This window comes from Acanthaster planci, linkage group LG11, assembly GCF_054643075.1.
Source record: "Acanthaster planci isolate LZ-2023a linkage group LG11, COTS_SCS, whole genome shotgun sequence".
NCBI classification, from domain to species: domain Eukaryota; kingdom Metazoa; phylum Echinodermata; class Asteroidea; order Valvatida; family Acanthasteridae; genus Acanthaster; species Acanthaster planci.
This window is the reverse complement of record NC_141787.1, coordinates 5,579,019-5,600,500: the sequence shown is the minus strand read 5'-3', so window position 1 is coordinate 5,600,500 and position 21,482 is coordinate 5,579,019. Positions and strand designations below refer to the sequence as shown.

Below are 21,482 nucleotides of genomic sequence, written 5' to 3'. Positions count from 1 at the left end.
TCATCTCCTGGTACATGTACCGTACATGTACATGCACCTGATGTGTGTATGTAGGAGAGGGTATAATGAGTAGGCTGTGGGAGTTATCGCAGACTGGGGGTGAGAAAGGGCATCGGAGTAGGTTCAGCACTTGTAGAGTTTTTGCCCAGGGGGTGGATGGAAGGTGTTGACGAACTGGAAGAGTGTGAAGAAGAGCAAGCGTGTGAATTAATTAGATTGGGGATAACTGCTCGAAGAGGACGAAGCAGGGTGAAGGAAAATGTTGGACGGGGAGATTTCTTATCTTTGAAAGTCATATAGCGGTATACTGTGTCTTGCACTTCTGAGGGGATTTGGAAGAGGCAAGTGTATTTCAATTATGGTTCAATCGTGGTCAGTATTGCATCACAGACAATATGAGGCAAGTTGATCAATGTGGGCTGTGGAGCAGAACAAAATTGAAATGCATTTGACATATTTGGAGAACACTTTATCAAATTGAGGAACAAGTTGTTGGGCTGGTTTTGAATACTGAAGGTACGTGTATTTTTGTACCTGTACCAGCTAGGAAATTATGATACAATTGTACATCAATATATTACCTGTATACAGTGTAGATGTACAGAAGCTTAGCTGCATTAGAATCAGCTGTGTTGTGGCTGTGGCTGCTTGTTTCCACACTGAAATGTTACAGTAATAAGCCGTAGACTATAGAAAAAATGGCTATCAAGCTTCCTGCTTACTTGTGTAAAATTTACATGCAGTAAACAAATGAGATGGTTGAAAAATCATATTAAGCCATATGGTAGGAAAATTACAACTGTGCGTGTGACATCACCACATGTGCTTGCAGTGTGTAAACTGTTCCAAACACTTGTTGCGTAAAATTTCTTCAATTTACAGCACAACTGATGCGTGTCACAGACATTTGATGCATGTGACAATCGGTAGGAACTGAGGTCTTTGGAGAGAGACTCATATAGTTGTGGATCCGTCAAAATTTTATAAAAGCAAGAATCAGATGATGACAGATTTTATAAGGGTCAAATAAAGTCTTCTTTCCTAAATTTGAAGTATTTGATCAGGGGATTTTTCTTTTGATGAAGGTTTGAAACAAATATAAAAACACCATCAGTTTATTCAGAGGGAAGACATTATGCAGCATAAGGACGCAGGCTGTAGCTGATCCAAATACAGTAGACTGACATTTTGTAACGTGTTCAGCAGAGGATGATTCCAAGCAATCAATAGAATTATAGCAGCTCATGGTTTCAAGCATTGAAGTGACACGATGATCTCCAGTTCAATTCAATTTTCAGTTTGCCTGCGGTACAAGGCACAAGAAATGCGCCCACAGCCCGCGTCCAGTGTAGAGTTACAGCGGGAAATGTAACACCGCCCCAGAAAAATCAATTTAAAGTTGTTCTCAGATTTTTTTTTTCCATGGGGGATGGGCGGAGAGTAGGCTTTCTGCTATTTTCGTTACGTCGGAATCTTTTCTTGTTCTTCCCAGGTGACCCATGCCCCGGAGCTAGAAGCCACATTCAGCGCGTCCAGGGACAAGACGATACGCATGTGGAAGCGGGGTACAACGGATGGCGGCACCGTGGAACCGTATAATTGCAAGCAGACGTTCATGGGGCACGAGCTGGTCGTCACAGGCATCGCTTTTGGTTGGTTAAAAAAAGGGGAGAAGGGGGAATTGGGAGAAAGAGAGAAGAAAAATTTTTAAAGACAGCATTGGATTTCATCGACTGTATGCATTTGAAAGGTGGATAACTGCAGGATTATGCAGGACTACGTTTGCTTTTAGGGAAATTGGCCAAACTATCCATGTGGCATTACAGTTGAACCCCCCCCATCATGACTTGCTTAGGTTCAGTAACATGGATTGGGAGAAGTGGAAACCAGGCTTTAAAGAGACGTTACTGTTGCACTAGTCCAATTCTGGTCAGATGTCAGAAACATTCTTCCCGAGAAAACAAAATGGCTGTGCATTGCTGTGGATTTCATGCAGAATTCATGACTCAAGTCCAGGACTCAGACTTTGTCAGGTTTTTTAGAAATCCAGATCTGGTAATAACTCAAGTCAGGTCAGCAAGTTGGCACCGAAAGCTCTTGACTTGTCAGCTACCTGTACCTGTTCTTTTTTTAATACACTACAACTTGGGTCGTTTAAATGGACACTGCAAGTAATGCAACATTTAGCAACAGTGTTACCTGGAGTAGGGCACGCACATGTACAGTGTGTGAAGCATATTCTGCTATGTGTATGTACATGTAATATGGTTTGGTGTGAACAAGTTACCTTCCAGGTTTCAATGGGTATGCGGGAACACAAGAACAAGCCATATAAACAAAAAAAGGAGGAAATGGGTTGAAAATTATCATTTGCTTGAAAACACCTCAGAATTACCCCTTTTGCTCTGTTGATGGTGTGACAGTTTGCGGCTGCGTATCCCCTCCCCCAACAAAAACCTGGCAACGCCTATGCAAGATGATTGAGGACTCGGACGGAAACCATGTGAATGGTGACATATTCCAACAGCCATCTTTGTTGGATTCTATCTTTTTCAAAGACGAATTTTCATGTTTCTATCCGTTCCATATTAGTTTATATCTGTAAATTAGGGAATTTGGCAGGGTCAAAGACATTGAGGGAGAAGGAAATTTCATTCAGATAAAGTGCAGTTCTGAGTGACCGCGCAGATGCTATTGTAGATAACCGGTCGGCTCACAGACTGGGATCCCGTACCTTGATAGGCTTTGCACCCCACAGGGGCCCCTGAGATTAAATATCACTCATTGTTTTTGCTGGCCAGTTGCACCTTGAATCACCCCTCAGTCGTACAATTCAATCTGACGTTGATCAAGTTTGTACAATTCAATCGGACATTAATCATGTTTAAAGGAAATTGCGCTTGATAAGTTGTTTTGATTTTTTTTTTCCCATGCAATTTATTTTGGTTGAAATGGCATAGAGAATTTGTTTTTATTAGGACAGTGCATCTGTTCCTGTCACTCCAAATCATTGTTCTAATATGTAATTAACAATGATTGAAAATTTAATTTAAATCTGTAATACAAATGTGAAGTGTCATGTAGCCACCAGTCAGACAATGAGAACATGACTTTGTTGCTGATGAGGCCCATAAGTTTTGTAATTGGTTTTTTAGAAATCACTAGGGTTGGCCTTGCAGTCCTTGCCTAATTTTTCAAATTGAGAAATGTCTCTAAATTCCAATTTTGGATACTGTTTCTGTATAAATCGATTTGTCAAAAGCGTGATAGTAATGTAGAACTTTGGAGGTTTTGGTTTTCAGAAAATTGAGGGAGCTTTGAAGTGAAAAATTCCTGGAAAATATCATAAACCCTAACAGTCCCAAATCCTTCAATTTCAATATGATTTTACATACACCCTAGGGGGTTAAGGGTTAGGTTCTCTAACTTGAAAAGTGTGCATGACATACATGTAGAAATAACTGGGTTGTTTTAAGATGTACATTAAGTTGCTTGATTACCCTAAATCAGTACCATGGAAATGTCATTTTGTACCAAACCAGCAAAATGTATCATCCAATTCTGAATAGGTCATCTGATCTGAAAAACCTCTCTGTGATTTGACACACATTGGTCCTTACGGCCTTGTAAGAAGTGTCCGTTTGTTTGTTGTGGCCTCCGTTCTTCATTTTGGTCTGGTGATGCCAACATGTTGACAGGAAATGGAAAGCTGTTCTCGGGTTCCCGTGACAACTCGGTGCGGCAGTGGGACGTGAGCACGGGCCAGTGCATCAACCAGAGCATCATCCCCAGGAACCTGGTTACCCACATCAAGTGGGTTCCGGGCGAGAGCATGGTAGCGCAGACCAGCGAGGATAAGTGCTTGAGGTAGGCTGTCTGTATGTGACCTAACAAACAACATTAAAAGGTGCTTGTATTTCCCAAATCCTCAGTAATACATGTACCGGTATACAGCTTGCATTTTACCCAGTGAGAAGGCATTCAAACTCCATCATTGCCCAATCTATGCAATTGTTATTATTTTATTAAATCTTTTTGTTCTCCAGAGGGGTCTGGCCATCGTTTGGACACAAACGTTGCATTTGTTTTTGTTAAACAACTATAAATGCATTAAAAGCTTTGATTTGTGCTGATCAGGATCGCGATCAGTGATCCGACGTGAGTTCACTGACATCAGAACCTGTGCAATGGATAGAGTGAACCAGCTTTGGGATCACTAATCAATATCCAGATCTACATGTAACAAACAAGCCCTTAGCAACTTGGACACCATGCTGTTCACATCAAGGCATATGTTTGACACCACATTTTAATGCTGGCTAAAACCCAGCATGTGAGAAGCAGGAGCAATTCATGTCACTAAACATCCACCTTCGAGGACAGTTTTTTCAATTTCCCTGACGATGCCTGTCGTACCGTATTCTACCATACATGATTTACAAGTGGCACCGAACAACAGAAATGCATTTCATTTATGTTTTATAACCTCATAAATAAACTCATTATGGCAATCAGTATAAGATAAACCTTTTAAGAGGAACCATGCACTCAGAAAAAAAAGAATTGCCCAGTCCTTGTACACAAAGAAAGAAATAGTAGGTATGCATGTTTTAACCCTTTCTCGTTATATGCTGTTATGAGTGGCTTTCCTGATTTGCTGATCTCTTGGTGGCACATTATGTAAATTGTCCCTATCAAAACTATCAAACTCAGTTCGGCTGTCCTGCATTATTTTGTCATTGTCCATTTAGTTATCAGCAACGGAAATGAGTGTGTATTGTACACTTTATACAAGCCTCGACAAACTTCGTTTGTTTCCCACTTGATCTAATTTTCACAATTTGCTTTGCTATCTTGAAAGGGATACTTTTGAGCCAAAGCGTGATGTCATTCCAGCAAGAAAACTTTAATGTTACATTGATTTGTGTTCAAATAAAGGCTAGAATTTTTATGTTTTGCTGGCCTGAATTTGTCCGTTTTTCTGTGTTTTTCCTTTTGCTTTGCCAACATGAACTCCTTCTCAGAAATGATTTCAGTGAGCAAGTTTCAGGTATACAATAGATCGACTGCACCAGCTAAGTCAGGTGACCTAGAGTGGGCATCAAACATCAACAAACATGGCGTACTTCCATAGCAAAATGTGTCATACCGGTAAGTGTTGTTTTACCAAAAATAAAGCCAATTTTTAGTAAGTGCTCAGCACATCAGTAGTGTGAGTACTTTTCAGACCATCGGCTTTATTTCTGGTAAATGACATTTATGACACACATGGGAGAACACTATGTTTGCTGAGGTCACGTAACTTAGCAGGCGCAATCGGTCTATTTGAAGAGAAAAACCTACCTGTAAGAGCGCCCCTGGTTGCCCCCAAAAAGCATGGACAATTTTTAAATTTGAACTAACCCCAAAAGCCTGCCAAATACATGTACATGTAAATTTCATATGTACATGTAGAAGAAAAGTATAAAGTTGTACCAGAAGCATGTTTAAGAAAGGTTGATCACTAAAATACTTCAGAAGTATGCATCCACGTGTAGGCACAGCAGTGCCAAGAATTTTAATGGTATGGTCATGCACATTACAGGAATTGTTGGTTGTGTGGCGTGGTTCAGTTCATTTTTAATTGATGCACAATATACTGTACATGCATGTACATTAAGGTGTAGGCTTGAGCATGTCATTGAGAGTGAGGCAGGTGGCACAGCTGGTATCTTGCAGTTTGGCCAGCCGAGAGCCAGAGACAAAAATCGCCATCGAACCAAAGCCAACTATCTTGCTGCTCACAAGATGCACACACACCCTGGTTAGGGTAGATTCGCGTGTATGTATCCAATCATACGAGACCCTCACTGCTGTCTGACTGTTTGAGCAGCAGTTGATTTATTACCGAGTTTAGACACGCGCGGGATTTCCTCACTTATCAACGAGACGTTGTGCAAACATTTGGTGGGATGGCGACGGATCCGTGCAAGGCCGCAAGCAATTTGCTGCAGATCTGCCTCGTGTTCAAAGAGAATTTTAATTTTGAAGAAAGTATAAAAATGCATTAGGTTTTGTTGTCTGGGGCCGTGTAGGGACAGATCAACGTTGTTAACCCTAACCCCCTAGGGTGTGTGCAAAATCATATTAAAATTGGAGGATTCAGGACTGTTAGGGTTAATTATGAAGATATTTGTAATATGCACGTATCTACTGGTCCTAAGCTTGAGGCATTGTATATCATCAATATCAATGTTCACTGTGATCAGAAACATTCTTAAAACCATCTCAACTCCCCTGGAGTATTCAACTTGAATGCAGCCATTCAGACACAATAACCCTTTCTGCTCTCATAGGTAGCCATTTTCCGTCTTAGGGAGAGAGGCAAGTGAAGTGCAAGAAGGGTATCCTTAGTGTGGTTTGAACCCCTTGGCCCTATGATTGAGAGTTACAAACTCTAGCCATGAAGCCACATTGCCTGCCACTCAAAAGAGTAACTAAAACTCGTGTACTACATGAAGTTCCAGGAAAACGGATGATCATTTGCTGTGGAAGTGCTGAAATTTTCCACTCTACAAAATCTTGAAATCTTGTCACCTGTGGGCATGATGCTTTTGGAAGTTATTTTTTTGTACGCTGTTTAATGTGTATCATATAGTAGATTTCTGACAAGTGAAAATAGCTGGGAAAAGTGACTTGCTGTGGGGGGGCTATACTGTCATTTAAAAAAATTAGTTCTCTTTTAAAAAGTGTTGTAATTTACTTGCATGTATTTTGTGCATGACTGCTAAAAGAGAAAAACATACATGTAGTTGTATTCAGTGCTCAGTATCATACATTGTAACTAGGGAGAAGGTTGCCACATGGGTGCACCCCCCATGTGTGTACGTGTACCCGTGGGTGCCCCTTCAGAACATTCACCCAATTGGTACTGGTTTACGTCTTACTGCTTGTGTTCTTAGGATGAATGTTTCATATTATTTCACAGAATATGGGACACCAGGACATTAACCGAGGCCCACGTGTTTCCCAAGAAACAGTACATCCAGACGTGCTGCGATGTCAGCTCTGACGGCAACTACTGTCTGACCTCCAGCAATGGTGTGGGAGGCCGAGGGTGCGAAGCAACGGTGAGTGTTGCTTAACCACTTCGTGCCAGGGCGTTTTTCAATGTTGATGATGCTGGGCCGGCATGACTATCATTTTTACCATTTTCAAAATCCTTAAAAAATTCATTTCATTTAACGGTCATTTATAGCCGCACGAAGTAATCTTCAGGCACTACTGTAAGTTGATAGGTGACCTTCATTGACGCCCGAGTATTTCAGCCAAGCCTGCAGCCTTGTAAGCAGAGCCCAGATTGTGCGGTGCTACATAAATGTCTTTTGTTCACAAACCTGGCTCAGTGCACTGCTGACCTCTTTTCAATAGGGGCCAGATTAGCGTGCAGCAGTACTGTGTGGCTCATCGCAGCGTTGTCCCCGGTGGTAATCCGCTTGCTCTCAATGCCCCAAACCCTGGTATAGGGTTTCAAAACAAGGCTGGATTATCACCATTTTTGAGAGTGAAAAATGCCGGTAATGCCCAGCAGCCTGGTCTTTTGTTCAGAGTGTGGTCTTTTGTTACAGGGCCCTGTTTCCTTTGTCCGAGTTCGGAGACCCCGGCCACCCATATAAACCATACGTCTCTGATCCCGGAGTCCCCGGCAGGAAGTGGTTAAGGCCATGACCCCAGGTGTCAGGTGCCCTTTGGTTGTTTAATAACAAAGTCTCATGTCCCTCATCATGCGAAGTCTACATTTGTTAATAGTGCAGTGTGCTCCTCCCGGCCATGAACCAGTGAACACTGGTAACATGCCCTGGCTCGGCTGTCATGAGTGGGTCATAAGGCGCCTTCTACAACTCTCACAGACCCAATAGCAATGTGAATTGTAGGTCATAACATGGTAATAATCTTGCGGCATTTTTTTTTAGTGAATAATTTGTGCATAGCGGTCATTGGGTGCTCAGTACTGTCAGAGATGAGTGCTTTTGGGTGTAGGAAGTCAACTATTAAGTAGACCTAAAACATAATGATGGCGTGCTGTGTTTACATGTGTGCTTTTCTATGGAAGTGAGGTGGGATGCGATCCATTGAGTCCTCAGGAAAATGCATGTGTAAAAATGCACGTGCTTTTTAGTAACATGCACAAGGCACTCGAATGACCCTAGTCAATCTACACGTATTTTGTAAAATTGCCTCATCGCCCACTTTCTTCATTGGTTCATGGCATGCACCGGCATTCGTGATTGATGACATCTTGTACACTTGTTTTCATGGGAATGGTTCCGTCTGTGCTGATAAATGAAAGTGGTTATTGACAAGAAGCAGCCAACCAAGCCCCAGAGATTGGTACTTAATTAATGGTCAACTATATAATGCAACCATCCATCATTCAAGTGGCATTTGTTGAACTGTGATTAACTGAAGTTGTCGCTTGAACTTTCTCTCGAGAACTTTGAGCAAAATACCCCCTCATTGTCAACCAAAAAAAAGGTGGGAGCCGACACCTGGACACCATTGTCACCGTGTGTCCTGAACTTATGCAAAGAATCCAAAAGTCTTGTCACTTAAGATGAAAATTGCAGATTGTGTATTGTGCTGTATGTGCACTACAAACACAGACAGTCGGTCAGCGTCAAGGGAATACATCGCTTTACAGAGCACACAGTGCAGAGTAGACCAAAACTGTTGATGAATTTGCCATTTTTCTAATCTCCCTATCTGTCTGGCTTTTTTGTCATCCCACAGTTATGGGACCTGCGTGCCCACTCCCTGGTAGCCGAGTACCACGGTCACCAGCAGACCACTGGGGGCTGTTGCTTCATCCCCAGCGTGTACTCCAAGGAGCTCATCGCTACGTGTTCCAATGATGCTACGGTCAGAGTGTGGGACAGAATTTCATGTGGTGAGTTTTGCTTTGCGATTGACCTCACTGCCATGAGGTCATCTTGTCCGGAATTCCCAATTGCAAATGGGCACAGATTTTGCTGCACATTCCGATGAAAATGAACAATTTTCACTCCACATCATATGCAAATGAACCAGTGCACTCACACAGTAGTGTTCTAACCTTGGGGATATTATTGCTAGGTATTACAGGGCCGTCTCATTTTTACGTAGGAAAACTTGGAACTTGTGTAACTGTTTCATCAAATGTGCTGTAAAATGCATTTTAGTGGTAAAAAAGGTTGATTTCACAAGGTTTACTTTACATCGTCATAGCGGCATGGAACTAATATGCAACAGCTGTTACAATCCCTTGTACACAGAATGTTTTGTTTTGTCAAGCCTAAGACAAGTTATTGTCTACCTTCTTTGGTCGCGGAAAGACATTTGTGCGCAACGGTAGATTTCCCCTGACTACAGAACTGGCGGGGTCTTTTAGTACTTCTTGGCTGCGTACCCGTGTGCTACTCTCAATACTTGCTTGTGAGGGAAAATGTTGACTGTTCATTACTCGACATCATGAACAACTCAACAGTTACCTATCCTTGAAATAACCATTTGCTGCAAGATTCTTCTCTCGTGTATTTACTCACTGTTTGACATGCATTCCTGCCATTCATGCACTTCAGGAGTACACGTGTGTTCAACATGAGCAATCTATTCAAACACAACCCTAATGACACTCTGCCCATGCATTTGCTCTGCCACATGGTACCAGTCTGTGTTAGATGTAGCTGTGTCTTTATCTTGTGCTTGGAGCTGAGGCTAAGTCTTTTCCAGTTGTAAAGACATAGGCATATGCCAACAGGAGACATAGCTATGGCTCTGGAAACCCATTTTAGGCTTTGTCTACAGCTGCCATTACCAACTATGAGTCGTTGTCCAAGGGAGCCATGAGTGACAGTTAGCACATTGAGTTTCTGCATAACTCCATAATGCTCACGTGAGTCTTTCTGTCTTTCACATACAGCATGCATAACTGCATTGAATATAGCCGGGTTTGGATCCCTCACATCTATAGCAGCAAACGTAGACAAGAGGTAAGTACATGCGAGTTGTATTTAAGGTTTTAAATTAGTGAACTTTGAAATCTTACAACCAAAGGTCTGATTAAAATTTTGGCAGATATGAGACGTCAGAAAAGAGCCCATGGAAAGTTTATTTTTTCCTTCAAACCCACCAGGCTTTCTGAAAGCCACCTGTTCAGTGTAGCGAAATGAGAATTCTGAATAAGTTCAAATGACAACTACAATTCGACTATTTTGCACTAACGGTGGATAGTTCAGACCGTCAAGGCGGCCACTTGGAAACAATAGTTACACTGGTTATCAATAACCAATATAATTTACGAATATGGAGGGAACCATTCACATGAAAATAATTTGACAAGATGTTATTGACCCTATGCATCATGAAAGTTGCAGCCAACAGCAAAATGTGAGTCATAAAATTTTACAAATGGTCCAACTGTGGATTATTGAGTGTGGTTGTAGTGTGCGTGTGGACTATGAAAAAGCAGTCGACTGGTGGTCGAACGACACTTGCCATAGCTGCAAGTGCTCAAAAGAGCACAGACTGTAAATTGAAAACAAATTATGATTTCTTGGCAACCCCTTTTCTCCCAGTATTTGTGTAGGCAGCACTACCCCTGGGGTGCATATAGGGAACCTACTAGAGGAACCGGAGGGCACGTTCCACTTCATTTATGCCGCTCAGTACTGATTTGACTCACCGTGGGAACCAGTCAGGGTGCCGGGATGCCGACTGTGTTTGAAGTACTGTTGATGTTACCCTTGCTGTCTGTTGTTACAAGTCGGAATGCCAGCTGAGATGACTAGTCTGGTTGCCCAGTTCTTCAGCACTCTGATTGAGCGTGTTAGAGTAGTTTCCTTAGGCTGACTGGAGTCAGACTCTAGTTCAAGTAACTGAGAAGTCATTCTCAGTCGCCAAACTAGGGTAAATTTCTAGAAGGGGGCCACTCTCGTTGTGCACATATTTTTTTTCAGGGTGCCATAACTATGGTTTGTACATAGGCTGTGTACATTATAAACTTTGAAATGGTGGGGGGGGACTCTGATCTAAGATCAGGATTGACAGTGACAGTAGGAGGTGACCGTGTCTTAGACGTGCATAGTTTATTTGCAGGAATAGGCATTACAGTAGACAGCATGATGGAAAAAACAAAATTCTCAACGTGACCCAAAGAAGTTTATATTCCGCTTGATTTGACCAAATTCAAAGTCAAATTTTTATGAAACCATCAAAGAAAACAAGCCATTCTAGTCACTCTTCATTTCATTGTGATGGAAAAAAGATAAAAAAGGAAGAATACAGGGAAGTATACAGTCTGAAAGTTCAAAGTCCTGCAACTGGTTCACATATGATGAACTTGTTTGATGACTCTTGTGGCTTTATCGACCTGCCTTCATTCAAGTCATCCTGGAAAGCTAGCTGGAAGCATCCGTCATGATGTTGGGTTAGTACAATGTACTTGTTCTCATCAGCTACTACTGAAACCTTTCTGACGAAGGCACAGATGTGCAGTTCACTTGATGTTAGGCACTGCAATACACATTATTGTCAGTCCGTGAAGGATTATCCAAAATGTCAGAATGATTTGGACCCATGTGATGGTCTGATTTGTGATTTCCAGGCCATCTGCTGTGTTAGGCTGTGTCCAGTAGTCGTGGCTATGGCTTGAAATGATAGATACATCCATGGGTGCTACTGGCTAGCAATGCAACCACTTCCCGTGTGTTGCTCCTGGCTGCGGCTAGTTGATCAAACCATGACCTCAGCACTTTTAAAATGGTGCCCATTTTGATACCCTAGACATCATACATGCACCATTTAGAAGCATGTCAAATTTGGGTCTCTTTCTAAGAGCGTTATAAGTTTCCAACTTCTGCTTGACAAGCAACAAAAAAGTGAAACCAGAAAGAGACAACTAACAGCTTTGGTAAGTCATCTTATTTTTGCAGAGCAAAGGTTTTCGAGCTTGGCAAACCTCTTTTTTGGTATATTCCTAAAATTCATCCCCTGGGGAGAAGTGTCCCCTCTCCTGCTTTGGGCTCAGCTGGCTGAGAGCTATTAAGATTCCATGCTGTTTAGATACAAGCAATTGATAAGGACATATGCTTTTGTAGTAAACAGGGTTGTAGTGTGGATAGACGGATAGCCATGTCATGAATTGATATTTTGCCCTTTGTTTTAGTTCACAGATGGTCCATGACCTTCATGCCCTAAAAGTGCCGTCAAATTTTGGGTTTGCAAAACATACATTTTGACATCAGACAGTCACTAAGCTAGTTGGGTATTCCAACAGCGCATGCCCACAAGTGTGCTGAAGGTCATTTGGGAACAGCAAATGCGTGAAGACAGCCCTGTCACCATGGCTGTATGTCGACTGGCATGTGCTGAATATGACCGGCCTTACATGCATCGTTATCAAATGGTCTTGCCTGTTTGAAATGTTACACTGTTTCATTGTTACCTACTCACTAAGGTGACCTTCAAGGTGACCAGTGACCTTCTGTTTTTGTTTGTTTTTTTGGTTGGGGGTGTTTTTAAGGGTCCATTGGATGAATTTTTTAGAAACACTTGTGCAACTTTGCACTCTTCTATGTATGAAACCTTTTGGACATTACTTTGAGGTAAATTGTGTTGAAAAGTGCACTTTTTGAAACAGTTGAAATTGTCCATGCTTTTCCAGACAACAGAGGGCGCTGTCAGTCAGGGAAGGCACTGTTCATTTCATTGGCATTCTATTCAAAGCTGTGAAACCAAAATTTGCTGGTTAGAAACATCACTCAAAAAGGGTCATTCAGTTTGACATAGTTTTGCTCAGAGATATGGAAATACTCGTTTGCATAAAAACCAAAAAGGCACCAGGTTGGCCCTTTAAAATAGAATTACAAGGTTGAGTCACAGAGGGACATCTTCAAGGGTTATTCAAAAGTTTGCACTGCATAGCCCCTTCAATTCTGGTACACGTACTTTGAAGTTGGTGCGGAGCTGGGTTTTGTTATTAGGTCATGTCATCGCATTTTCAATAGAGGGGGCTTTCTAATAATCCTTTACACTCATTCCACAACATTGAAAGACGACACAACTTTAACTCACTTTGCCCATTGTTTTCAGAATCTTGGAAGATTCTGTTTCTTTTCTTTCTGTTTTTTAAATTTTTGAGTTAACTGTCGCTAGTTCTGTTTGGTTTAACATTTCAATGCACTTTATGTATTCAACAGATTATTTTTGTGCACAAAGTGAATCCTAGAGCATGTTTTGTTCCTCGGCTTTTTAGTTTTTTGTTTGTTTTTTTCATTCTATTTTCCTTTTAGAAATCTACTTATTTACATTTAAGTCACTGAAAAACAATGTTTAACAGACACTTCAGTTTAAAACTGTATTTTGTCTTTGATGAATCTAGTTTTAAATTCCAATGACTTATAAAATGCACATTACCAGTAAGTAATTACTGTTGGGAGATGGGTATTTTATTTAGTTATTTATTTTTAAGGTGTGCCTAAAGGAAGAAGTTCAACTACATGTAAATTAGGCATATCTTCCAAACATTTATGCAGAATTTCACCATGTTCTTGCTGTTCATGCTCCAGGGGGAGAGTTTAATATTAAGAATATTGATTACACTGTCTGCGTTATCACAGAAAGATGAGCTTGGTGTGGTGACGGATGTAAAATCAATCACTTCATGGAAACTGTCAAAATATTTGAGGGGGAACATCCAGCTTTGAATTGATTGTACAGAGGGCGGTGCAACAGTATATGTTGGTACCACTGATCATAAATGGGTCATTCCATGAGGTTGGAGCACAGTTTGTGACGGTGTCACTTGTTACATCTGCAACTTTTACCACCTGTCATGACCTGTAGAGTAGGTCATCTACTCTGTAAAAATGACACACACCTCTGTATTCGGCCCTGCAAGATGTATAACATTGTCAGTTGGGAATTCACATGCAGGGAAGTGGCTGCTCACTTTTTACGGAACCCATGTAACAACGGATGCTGTCAGAGACTGTGCCCCAACCCCATGGAATGACCCCAATGCTTGTACCAGGTGCAGAACGGCTCCTTACGGTATTCATCATTCATAATATCCATCCACTTCACGACAGGCCCCCCTCCCCCAAACCTGTTTACATTGCCTGGAAGTGTTCCTTCACCTGCAAAGCAAGGACAAAGCGTGGGCACGGGGATATAACAGTGAAGTCAATGGTGCACGCGCGAAGCAAAGATGGCACACCATCTGCAGAAACTGGTCAAGCATGCTCAGTCTGTCCAGCGCCAAGTGCACACAAACCTGTGGATCCACGCAATGCTTTTCCACCAAAGGGTCGCTGTACACATAGATTAAAGGTGCCCACACTTGCCACTAAGGTCAACAGTGTCACCAATGACAGGGAAACATCCTTTTGTTCCATGTGTTTTCAGTCCTCTATAGTACAAGTAAAAGATGTACATCCATCCTGCACTAATAACAGTCTGTAGCAATAGTTCAATTGCCTTAAGTTTTCATGAAGATTTATTTAAATCCTACCGTAAATTCATTTCAAACACTATCATGTCACCAGCTGAGTATTTTGTGCAAATACCATTTGTGAAATTTATTTATATTGAAATGTATGCATTGATAATAATGTTGCAAATTAATAAAATAATCATTACTTTCAACTTTGTCAGAGTGCACAGTGGTATGTAACTGATTGAAAAGACATCATTTAGAATTACTGCACATGGAGGCACAGTTACAGGTCAATGACTTCTAAAGCTACGCCACAGTTTTATATTGACCAAGCACACCCTTCATATCAACATCGCCATCCTGTCTTGGTTCAAGGGCAGATGTACGGAAGTTTTAGAACAAAAGGCAGCACATCCAGTGTGTCTGTGTTCCAAGAGCAAGAATGGCCTCAAAATCATGAAATCCTTGCTTGTCTACCTTAATCATCATTCATCAAATGGAGCCCATCCGGCATGTTGGCAGTTGAACCTACAGACTGCATGTATTTTATATATTTTCAATTAATGCACACCTAAATATCAGTCTGACAGAGAAATGACTATTTTCGGGAGTCCTATTATTGTAACCCTTACTGCCTTAACCACTTGCCAATGCTATTATTTTCTGCCGATACTTTTGACTTCGGTAAACAGGCAGGATATTGCAGCAGACTTTCTATAGGCAGCAAAACGTACAGCCAAATGCCACAGAGACCGATTCCAAAGTCATCTGAACAGCACCTGTACGATCTTACTGCAATCTCAGATAGCGGACTGATGACTACCATGATGGGCCGTGCACAGAGGCCAAGTTCAACACACAATCTGCCTCCACAGGCTTCTCGAACTTTGTATGTTCAAAACATGGGGATTGGTGGTTTCCAATTATACATTTGAGGTGATTCAAAGCATGATTGACACTTCTACCAACTGTGCCTATGTGTACAGACAGCCAGCAGTGTTGCATTCGAGTCCATCCGAGTCACCGGTCATTCCACAAGTCCAGTCACGAGGCCCTTCACAAGGCCAGCTGTAAGAAACAGCGAACAATGACAAAAGAATGCTTTTGTCACAGATCATTTGAATAGCTTGTGAATGGGCTTCAGACTGATGGACTCGTGATGGACTAACGGGGACTTTACAAGGACTTGTGGTGGACTCGAATACAACATTGATAACCAGATCATGTTCTTAAGTCCTAAGGCACGGAGTAATTCAATAATCCTACAACAGATTTGCATTACGTTGGATGTAACACAGCCACCATTACTTTACATGGAAAGCTGTGTACTGGATATGTTTGAGCGCAAATTGGATAATTGGAGGGATCAGGAAGCTTCAGAACGGAAATTTCAAGGAACTGGGAGTTCTGATTGTCCCAACAGATGCCGGTAAAGCCAATGACGGAGCTTGACTGAGCCTTGTGTCATCTGTCCTCGGTGAATGGTTTGATGCCGATCTCGCCGCAGAGCTCGGCCATCGGCTGCTCCCACCGCTTCTCAAAGTAGATGTTCAGCAGCAGCTTGGCCCTGGGTGCCGCCTGCACCACCCAGGGGATGTACAGGCTCGTCAACTTGCCAATGTGCCTGAAATGCGGCCAAAAACAACAACAGTGAAAGATATACATGTACACTGTGGGCCACTGATGGAGTCTAGTTGGCGAAGTGGTTCTTTCCTCACCGTTCGCCCCTGCGACCCGGGCTCAATTCCCTGTTCCTTCCACAGATGGGTTGGGTTTTCAGTCCCCAACCTGATTCTGAGAGTTGTCGCCTAGAACTTCCTTTTTGTACTTCTTATAAATTGAAGTTGGCATCTTCGGTGTACACGTGCACATGCATCCAGAGTGAAACTCTCTCAAACTTCACAGCCTTCACCATGTTCTGACCATTCTGTTGATTAATTTGACGTAATCTGCTGTAAACAACCATTTCATAGCCGGATTAGGATTTGAAAATTTGGATTTGGAATCTGCCATATTCGGATAAAAATGGACTCCGACTTGGCTCGGACTTGTGGTTTTGACTTGGACAAAATGGACTTGACAACATCACTGAGTTAAGCGTGTACCTTCTTTTGACGCGCAGGGGTCCAAACATCGCCCCCAGGGCCGTCATGGGCAGCCTCGTGTTGATCATCTCAAACCACTTGACGGTCACCTCGCCCAGCATGGTGGCGGGCATACCCAGCAGGGCGTGGTTGAAGTCGTGTATTTCGCGGTATCGCTGCATCACATACGCCAGGTCAGGGTCATCCACGAAGTGCACAGGCGTGCGCGAATCCGACGTGATCCTCTGCAAGTAAATGAAATCTCGTTATGTGCTGTATTGGCTTGTTGCAATTACAGGTAAGGGTGGCACAACCACAATCGGGGGAGGTCCACATCAAGGGGGAGGGATTAAGACCCGATCACAATCAACTTGGCTGCAAACACAAATTCAAATCTGTAATATCCAGTGTTGTAGTCTAGACCATCAAAAGACCAGACACAAGACCAGACATAAGACCAGGCACAACACCAGTCACAAGTAACAGGGTGAACAGTGACAAAGGAAAGCTTTTGTTGCAGTTCAGTTCTGAATAGCTTGTGACTTGAATTCAGACTGGAGGTCTTTTGTGGTCTTGTGAAGGTCTTAAGTGGTCTCAACTACAACACTGGTAATATCATGGCAACTTTGGCAGATTGTCATCCTGAAAGATCCTCCATCCAGCCGGTATCAACAGTAAGCAACAAGCAATCCCTGAACAAACCACAGGATGTGAATTTATGGGATTCACTGGAAGCAGGTAACAGTCAGGTACATAAAGCAGATCTGTGCTTTCTTTGAAAAAATAAACCCAGCAGTGAAGCCGTTTCGTCAGATCTTAACAGTAAAAACACTATGACTTGTAAACTCTCCACCATGTGCCTTTTTCAGGAGGTAATTTCAGACTCTTTGAAGGTTTGGGGAATAACAGTAACAAGGGAACCGGGCACACACCACTTTTGGTCAGGTGTTCGGTATGGATTGCCCAACAAGCTGCAACTAATCACTCACATTTCTCTTCATGAAGTCGACGTACTCCCTTCCCAGGGTGCCTTGGGGCAGACTGGCCAAACAGTCCATGTCCACTGTTCTCGTGTTGATTCTCGGTCTGTCACTGACAAATGGAAACACAAAATGATAAATGCTATATTACCAAAAGAAAGAATGCCAAAACAAAGAAGTGATTACGTATTCAAAGCTATCATCTCCTGCAAAAAGTAGATCATTGATTAACATACATTCACAGCTCAGCCATTCCTATTCCTCGACAGCCCATCGTGTGGTGGTCTTTAACGGTTGATGAAGCACTGGCTGGCTATCTTTTCCGTTGTCACATGAAATTTCAATAGACTCCTGGGAAATCTGGTACCTTTTCCCTTGTACAGGTTGAATGTTTATACTCTTCATTTATTTGCAGAGTACTGCCAGCGAATGGGCATTTTGAGAGTCCCAAAGTCACACAACACTTGCTCCTTGCATTCCGTGTAACCCCATGCCGTAGCGCCACGTACGCACCAATCTTCACATGAGGAGATTATTTACAAATGTACAACTACTCACAAGACTCGGCTGTTTCTGATTCCCTTCCTCGATTCCTTAGGGCACGCAAGCAGGCTTTCTTATCGGACACGTAATTCAACCAATTTTGTTTTGTTTTTTTCTTTCTGGCTGTCATTTTGATCACCGGTGTGGGTACTGTTGTTTTCTTTGTTCTATATAATTTGTCTTGTTAACGTTATGTGCCGGGCTGCATACCCGCAGGTAATAGTAGTTTATTTCACTTTGGCAGTCACTGACCCACATAACTGTTATTTGTCTTGTTATGGATTCGGAATTTTGTCCCTGGTCCCTGCTACTGCTTATATGTGTGGTTTTGTTGTTTTTTATATACTTTTTGTTCAATTTTGCTTTCTCAGGTCTTGTGATGGTCAAATAAATAATAATAATAATAAGAGGCACGTAAGCATGGAAGATTTGCAGGCACATCACGTAAGCTAATGTCTTTTTGAGCTGTGGGCTTCTGAGAAGAACAAGCCATTTCAACCCGACGTTACAAGCTAATCTGTCAAACTCTAAGCATGACCCTAGTCTAGCAGTCTCCTGATGGTGCACTGAGCACAGTGCTTGAGATATCAAGTTGAAAAAGTGCTTCCTTGAAGAACCAGGCAGCTCAAAAATAGATGTTCACTTCTGTGGTGTCACCGCAAACCTCCCACACTTTCTTCATTTTCATCCTAAAAACCTACCAGTCTCTGTCAATTTATACCGTTTTCTTACATCTTGAAAATTTATAGCCGTGTTTGTAAGTTTGCCAGAGGTGTGGTTCTGCTGTCAGTTAAATGTAAATCAAGGGATTGGGTGGCTGAAGATGGTAATTGCACCACTGATAAGGAGCAACGGTAATGCACAATTACGGTAAATAATTTCAACACGATTAAACGGGGCGATTTTTCTACAAAATGAGGTTGAATACTGCAGCCTTGTCCTCTGTGGAATAAACATGACTGCCTACTAAGATACGTGTACAAGAACATTGCAGCAATGAGACCAACAGGTGAAAGTTTTGCCGCAGAATAGCAGGGTCAGTCTCCCTCATCGGAGCATGTCGACTTTCCACAGTGTCTCATTTTACTGGCCGTCAACTCACTTGAGTATCTGTGTGCCCTCGGCATCAGCTAGCATCTTGTCGCGAAGCCTCTGTAATGCGTAGTGTCCGGTCACCTCGCCTAGTGTTGCAACCATATCTGTAACAGTGCACAAAACTTGTCATTTTCTACCTTTGAATTGAAAACCTGAACCATACGAGAGAAAAAAAAGAGGACAGTGTCCTCCAACCCACAGAAGTAGCTTGGCGGCCCACCAAGTTTTACTTGTCTCCCGCCAAGTTTAAAAAGTACCTGCCAAGCTTTAAAATCTGGCAGCCAAGTTTTGACTTATAAACTGGTCTACAATTAGATAAAAATGTAAAAAAAATTGCATCCGAATTTTGGGTGAAAAACATCTCGTTGTAACATGCCCACAAAGGCAGAAACCCTTAATTCCAAAAATGGGAAGCGAGGTCCTGAAGGTCTGCTTTTCAATATTTTTCAGTTTCAACCACGATTTAAAATCTGGAGAAAAACTGGGTAATCCTTATTCTCAGCTGTATTCTAGATGGAAACCATGCCAATTATAGAACAATACACACACCCAACAGATTTTAAAGTGGGTCGCCTGCTAGGTGTAGCAAGATCCAACAGGTCAGCTGTCCCTGAGGGCCAATCAGCCTGCCAGCCAATTTAAGATCAGTGGCTTTTTACTCAGGCTGACTAACACTGTCTTTAGACTTGGGAGTTTCTACTGCTCCTGTTGACTGCCAAGTTCAACAGAAACCCTCCCCCCAGTAAGGAACCCCCTTTCCTCATTCAAATCCCCCAAATAAACGGCCACGCTTCATAACCTTATGGAACTTGAAAATGTCAGGGGCTGGATACAGACATCTTTTCAACAACTCTAATAATTACAAGTACATTACACCATAGAGTCGGTGTAATTATGTTGGTGTCTACAATGGACCTGGCTCAAATATTATGTTTATCAGTTTGAATCACCAGAATTCTACAAATAACCTTTTTGTAGATTTGGTCATAATTCCGCATTACTCTTGCCAGATTATGACAAAATGTCAAAAGAGGTGATTTGCAAAATTCCAGTCACTCGGATTAGTGTTCAATTTGCACTGAGATCTTTGAGAAGGCTTGATTTAATGGCAAAGTGGGAAAAACAAGTAATTTATGAAGTTCATTACCATCTCGATACGGGTCATAGAATGACATGAAGGCTGATCCCATCGCAAGCAGTCCCTTCTGTAGCACAGTAGTTGGGATGTGTTCATCGTATAAACACGGATTGTCGTCGCTGGCCTGGGAACCAAACTGACTGGTGACTTGGTCTTTATCTGAGCAAAAAAAAAGGCATAAAAATGAGATTTGAAATGAGATGTGCAATATACATGTACTGTCTGTCATTATCCATGATTATTAGCGCATGAAAATAGGAATGCCTAAGTACTTTATCATATAAAGAAAAAATAAACATTTCATCAGAACTCTGTAGCACATAGGCCTAAATAAAATTGAGATATATGAATCAGAATATTGGGGGTTAGCTGAAGTTTCATTAATTGCAAAATTTGAGGTAAACATATTGCTCCAGGAGACAAGAGAGAGGGACCTACAGTACCCCGAGAACTGTGGGGTCTGTCGTCTGCTGCACTCCCACACACTCCGCAGTGGACGACAGACCCTAAAGTTTTGGGGGTAAAAGACATGCATAGGCTTTGTGAAAGGGTCCTGAAAGTAAATAACACCTAAGGATTACCAAAGTTTAAAAGAAATGTTACCACAGCCAAATGTTATGGATGTCAAAACTTTGCATGCTAAAAAACCTACGCTGAAGTGCGGTGATAAAAATATTAAATAATTCTATAGTACAGCCCCTAAATGAAATTTTAAAAATTAACAAGTCGGGGGATCTTCTTACCATCTAAATTGTCCGCAAAGTTTTCATCACCATGGCGACCGAGGTTTTCCTCGTGTTCCCTTTGGTTGATGCTTTCACAGTAGCTGTGTTGCCCTTCGAACCCGAATTGTGCAGTTGTCGATGCAAGCCTACCAAATTTTCGGCCACCAATTTGACCCTTTAAATGCCGATATCGACAAACTAAACCATTTCTCAACTGTGCTATGATAACCTTAGAGTGTGCCATGATTACAGAAGTTCAGATTCCTTAGCAAAATGCTGACAATATTTGCGTACTTTTCCGAACATCTTGACTGTGTAAATATAAACATGTGTTCCTTAAATGCTAATGAGGCCAAATTTAACCAATCATTTAGCAACGATTTTCAGTTGACCTCCGAAGTTGCCTATCTAATGAAGTCTGGCTCCGAGCCAGTTATGTATCGAGTGTTTTCAGATTATCATCTG

General features: G+C 42.0%; 2 protein-coding genes across 5 annotated transcripts in view; one reads left to right on the top strand and one right to left on the bottom strand.

The window, feature by feature from the left end:
• wdr31 (WD repeat domain 31) overlaps window positions 1–14,661 on the top strand; it is a 31,778-nt gene extending 17,117 nt beyond the window's left edge. For both annotated transcript variants that reach the window (XM_022250343.2, XM_022250341.2), the window contains 6 exons: window positions 1,493–1,652; window positions 3,699–3,867; window positions 6,968–7,109; window positions 8,770–8,926; window positions 9,938–10,007; window positions 10,593–14,661. In XM_022250343.2, coding sequence (XP_022106035.1) covers window positions 1,493–1,652; window positions 3,699–3,867; window positions 6,968–7,109; window positions 8,770–8,926; window positions 9,938–10,007; window positions 10,593–10,689 — 795 coding nt within the window. In that variant the 3' untranslated portion in view covers window positions 10,690–14,661. The remainder of the gene's footprint in view (window positions 1–1,492; window positions 1,653–3,698; window positions 3,868–6,967; window positions 7,110–8,769; window positions 8,927–9,937; window positions 10,008–10,592) is intronic.
• A 74-nt stretch (window positions 14,662–14,735) lies between these two features.
• coq4 (coenzyme Q4) lies at window positions 14,736–21,412 on the bottom strand. Of its 3 annotated transcripts, none has more exons than XM_022250348.2 (6): window positions 21,036–21,412; window positions 20,302–20,451; window positions 19,162–19,258; window positions 17,526–17,628; window positions 16,558–16,781; window positions 14,736–16,076 (listed from the first exon to the last, which is right to left on the bottom strand). In XM_022250348.2, exons 1-6 carry the CDS (start codon window positions 21,259–21,261, stop codon window positions 15,917–15,919), a joined length of 960 nt encoding a protein of 319 aa, XP_022106040.2. In that variant the 5' UTR covers window positions 21,262–21,412; the 3' UTR covers window positions 14,736–15,916. The 3 variants fall into 3 exon arrangements, with proteins under 3 accessions (XP_022106040.2, XP_086999466.1, XP_086999467.1); XM_087143340.1 differs by having other exon boundaries at window positions 20,302–20,439; XM_087143341.1 differs by lacking the exon at window positions 14,736–16,076 and adding an exon at window positions 16,115–16,379.
• Between the last annotated feature and the right edge of the window lie 70 nt (window positions 21,413–21,482).

Bases quoted from the DNA above. Each gene is read 5' to 3' on its own strand.
- coq4 (XM_022250348.2), bottom strand. From the start codon at position 21,261: ATGGCACACTCTAAGGTTATCATAGCACAGTTGAGAAATGGTTTAGTT. The intron at 17,629-19,161 runs GTGAGTTGACGG...TCCATTTGTCAG, and splicing joins GAGGGCACACAGATACTCAA to TGACAGACCGAGAATCAACA. The intron at 16,077-16,557 runs GTACACGCTTAA...GCCGCATTTCAG, and splicing joins CCCCTGCGCGTCAAAAGAAG to GCACATTGGCAAGTTGACGA.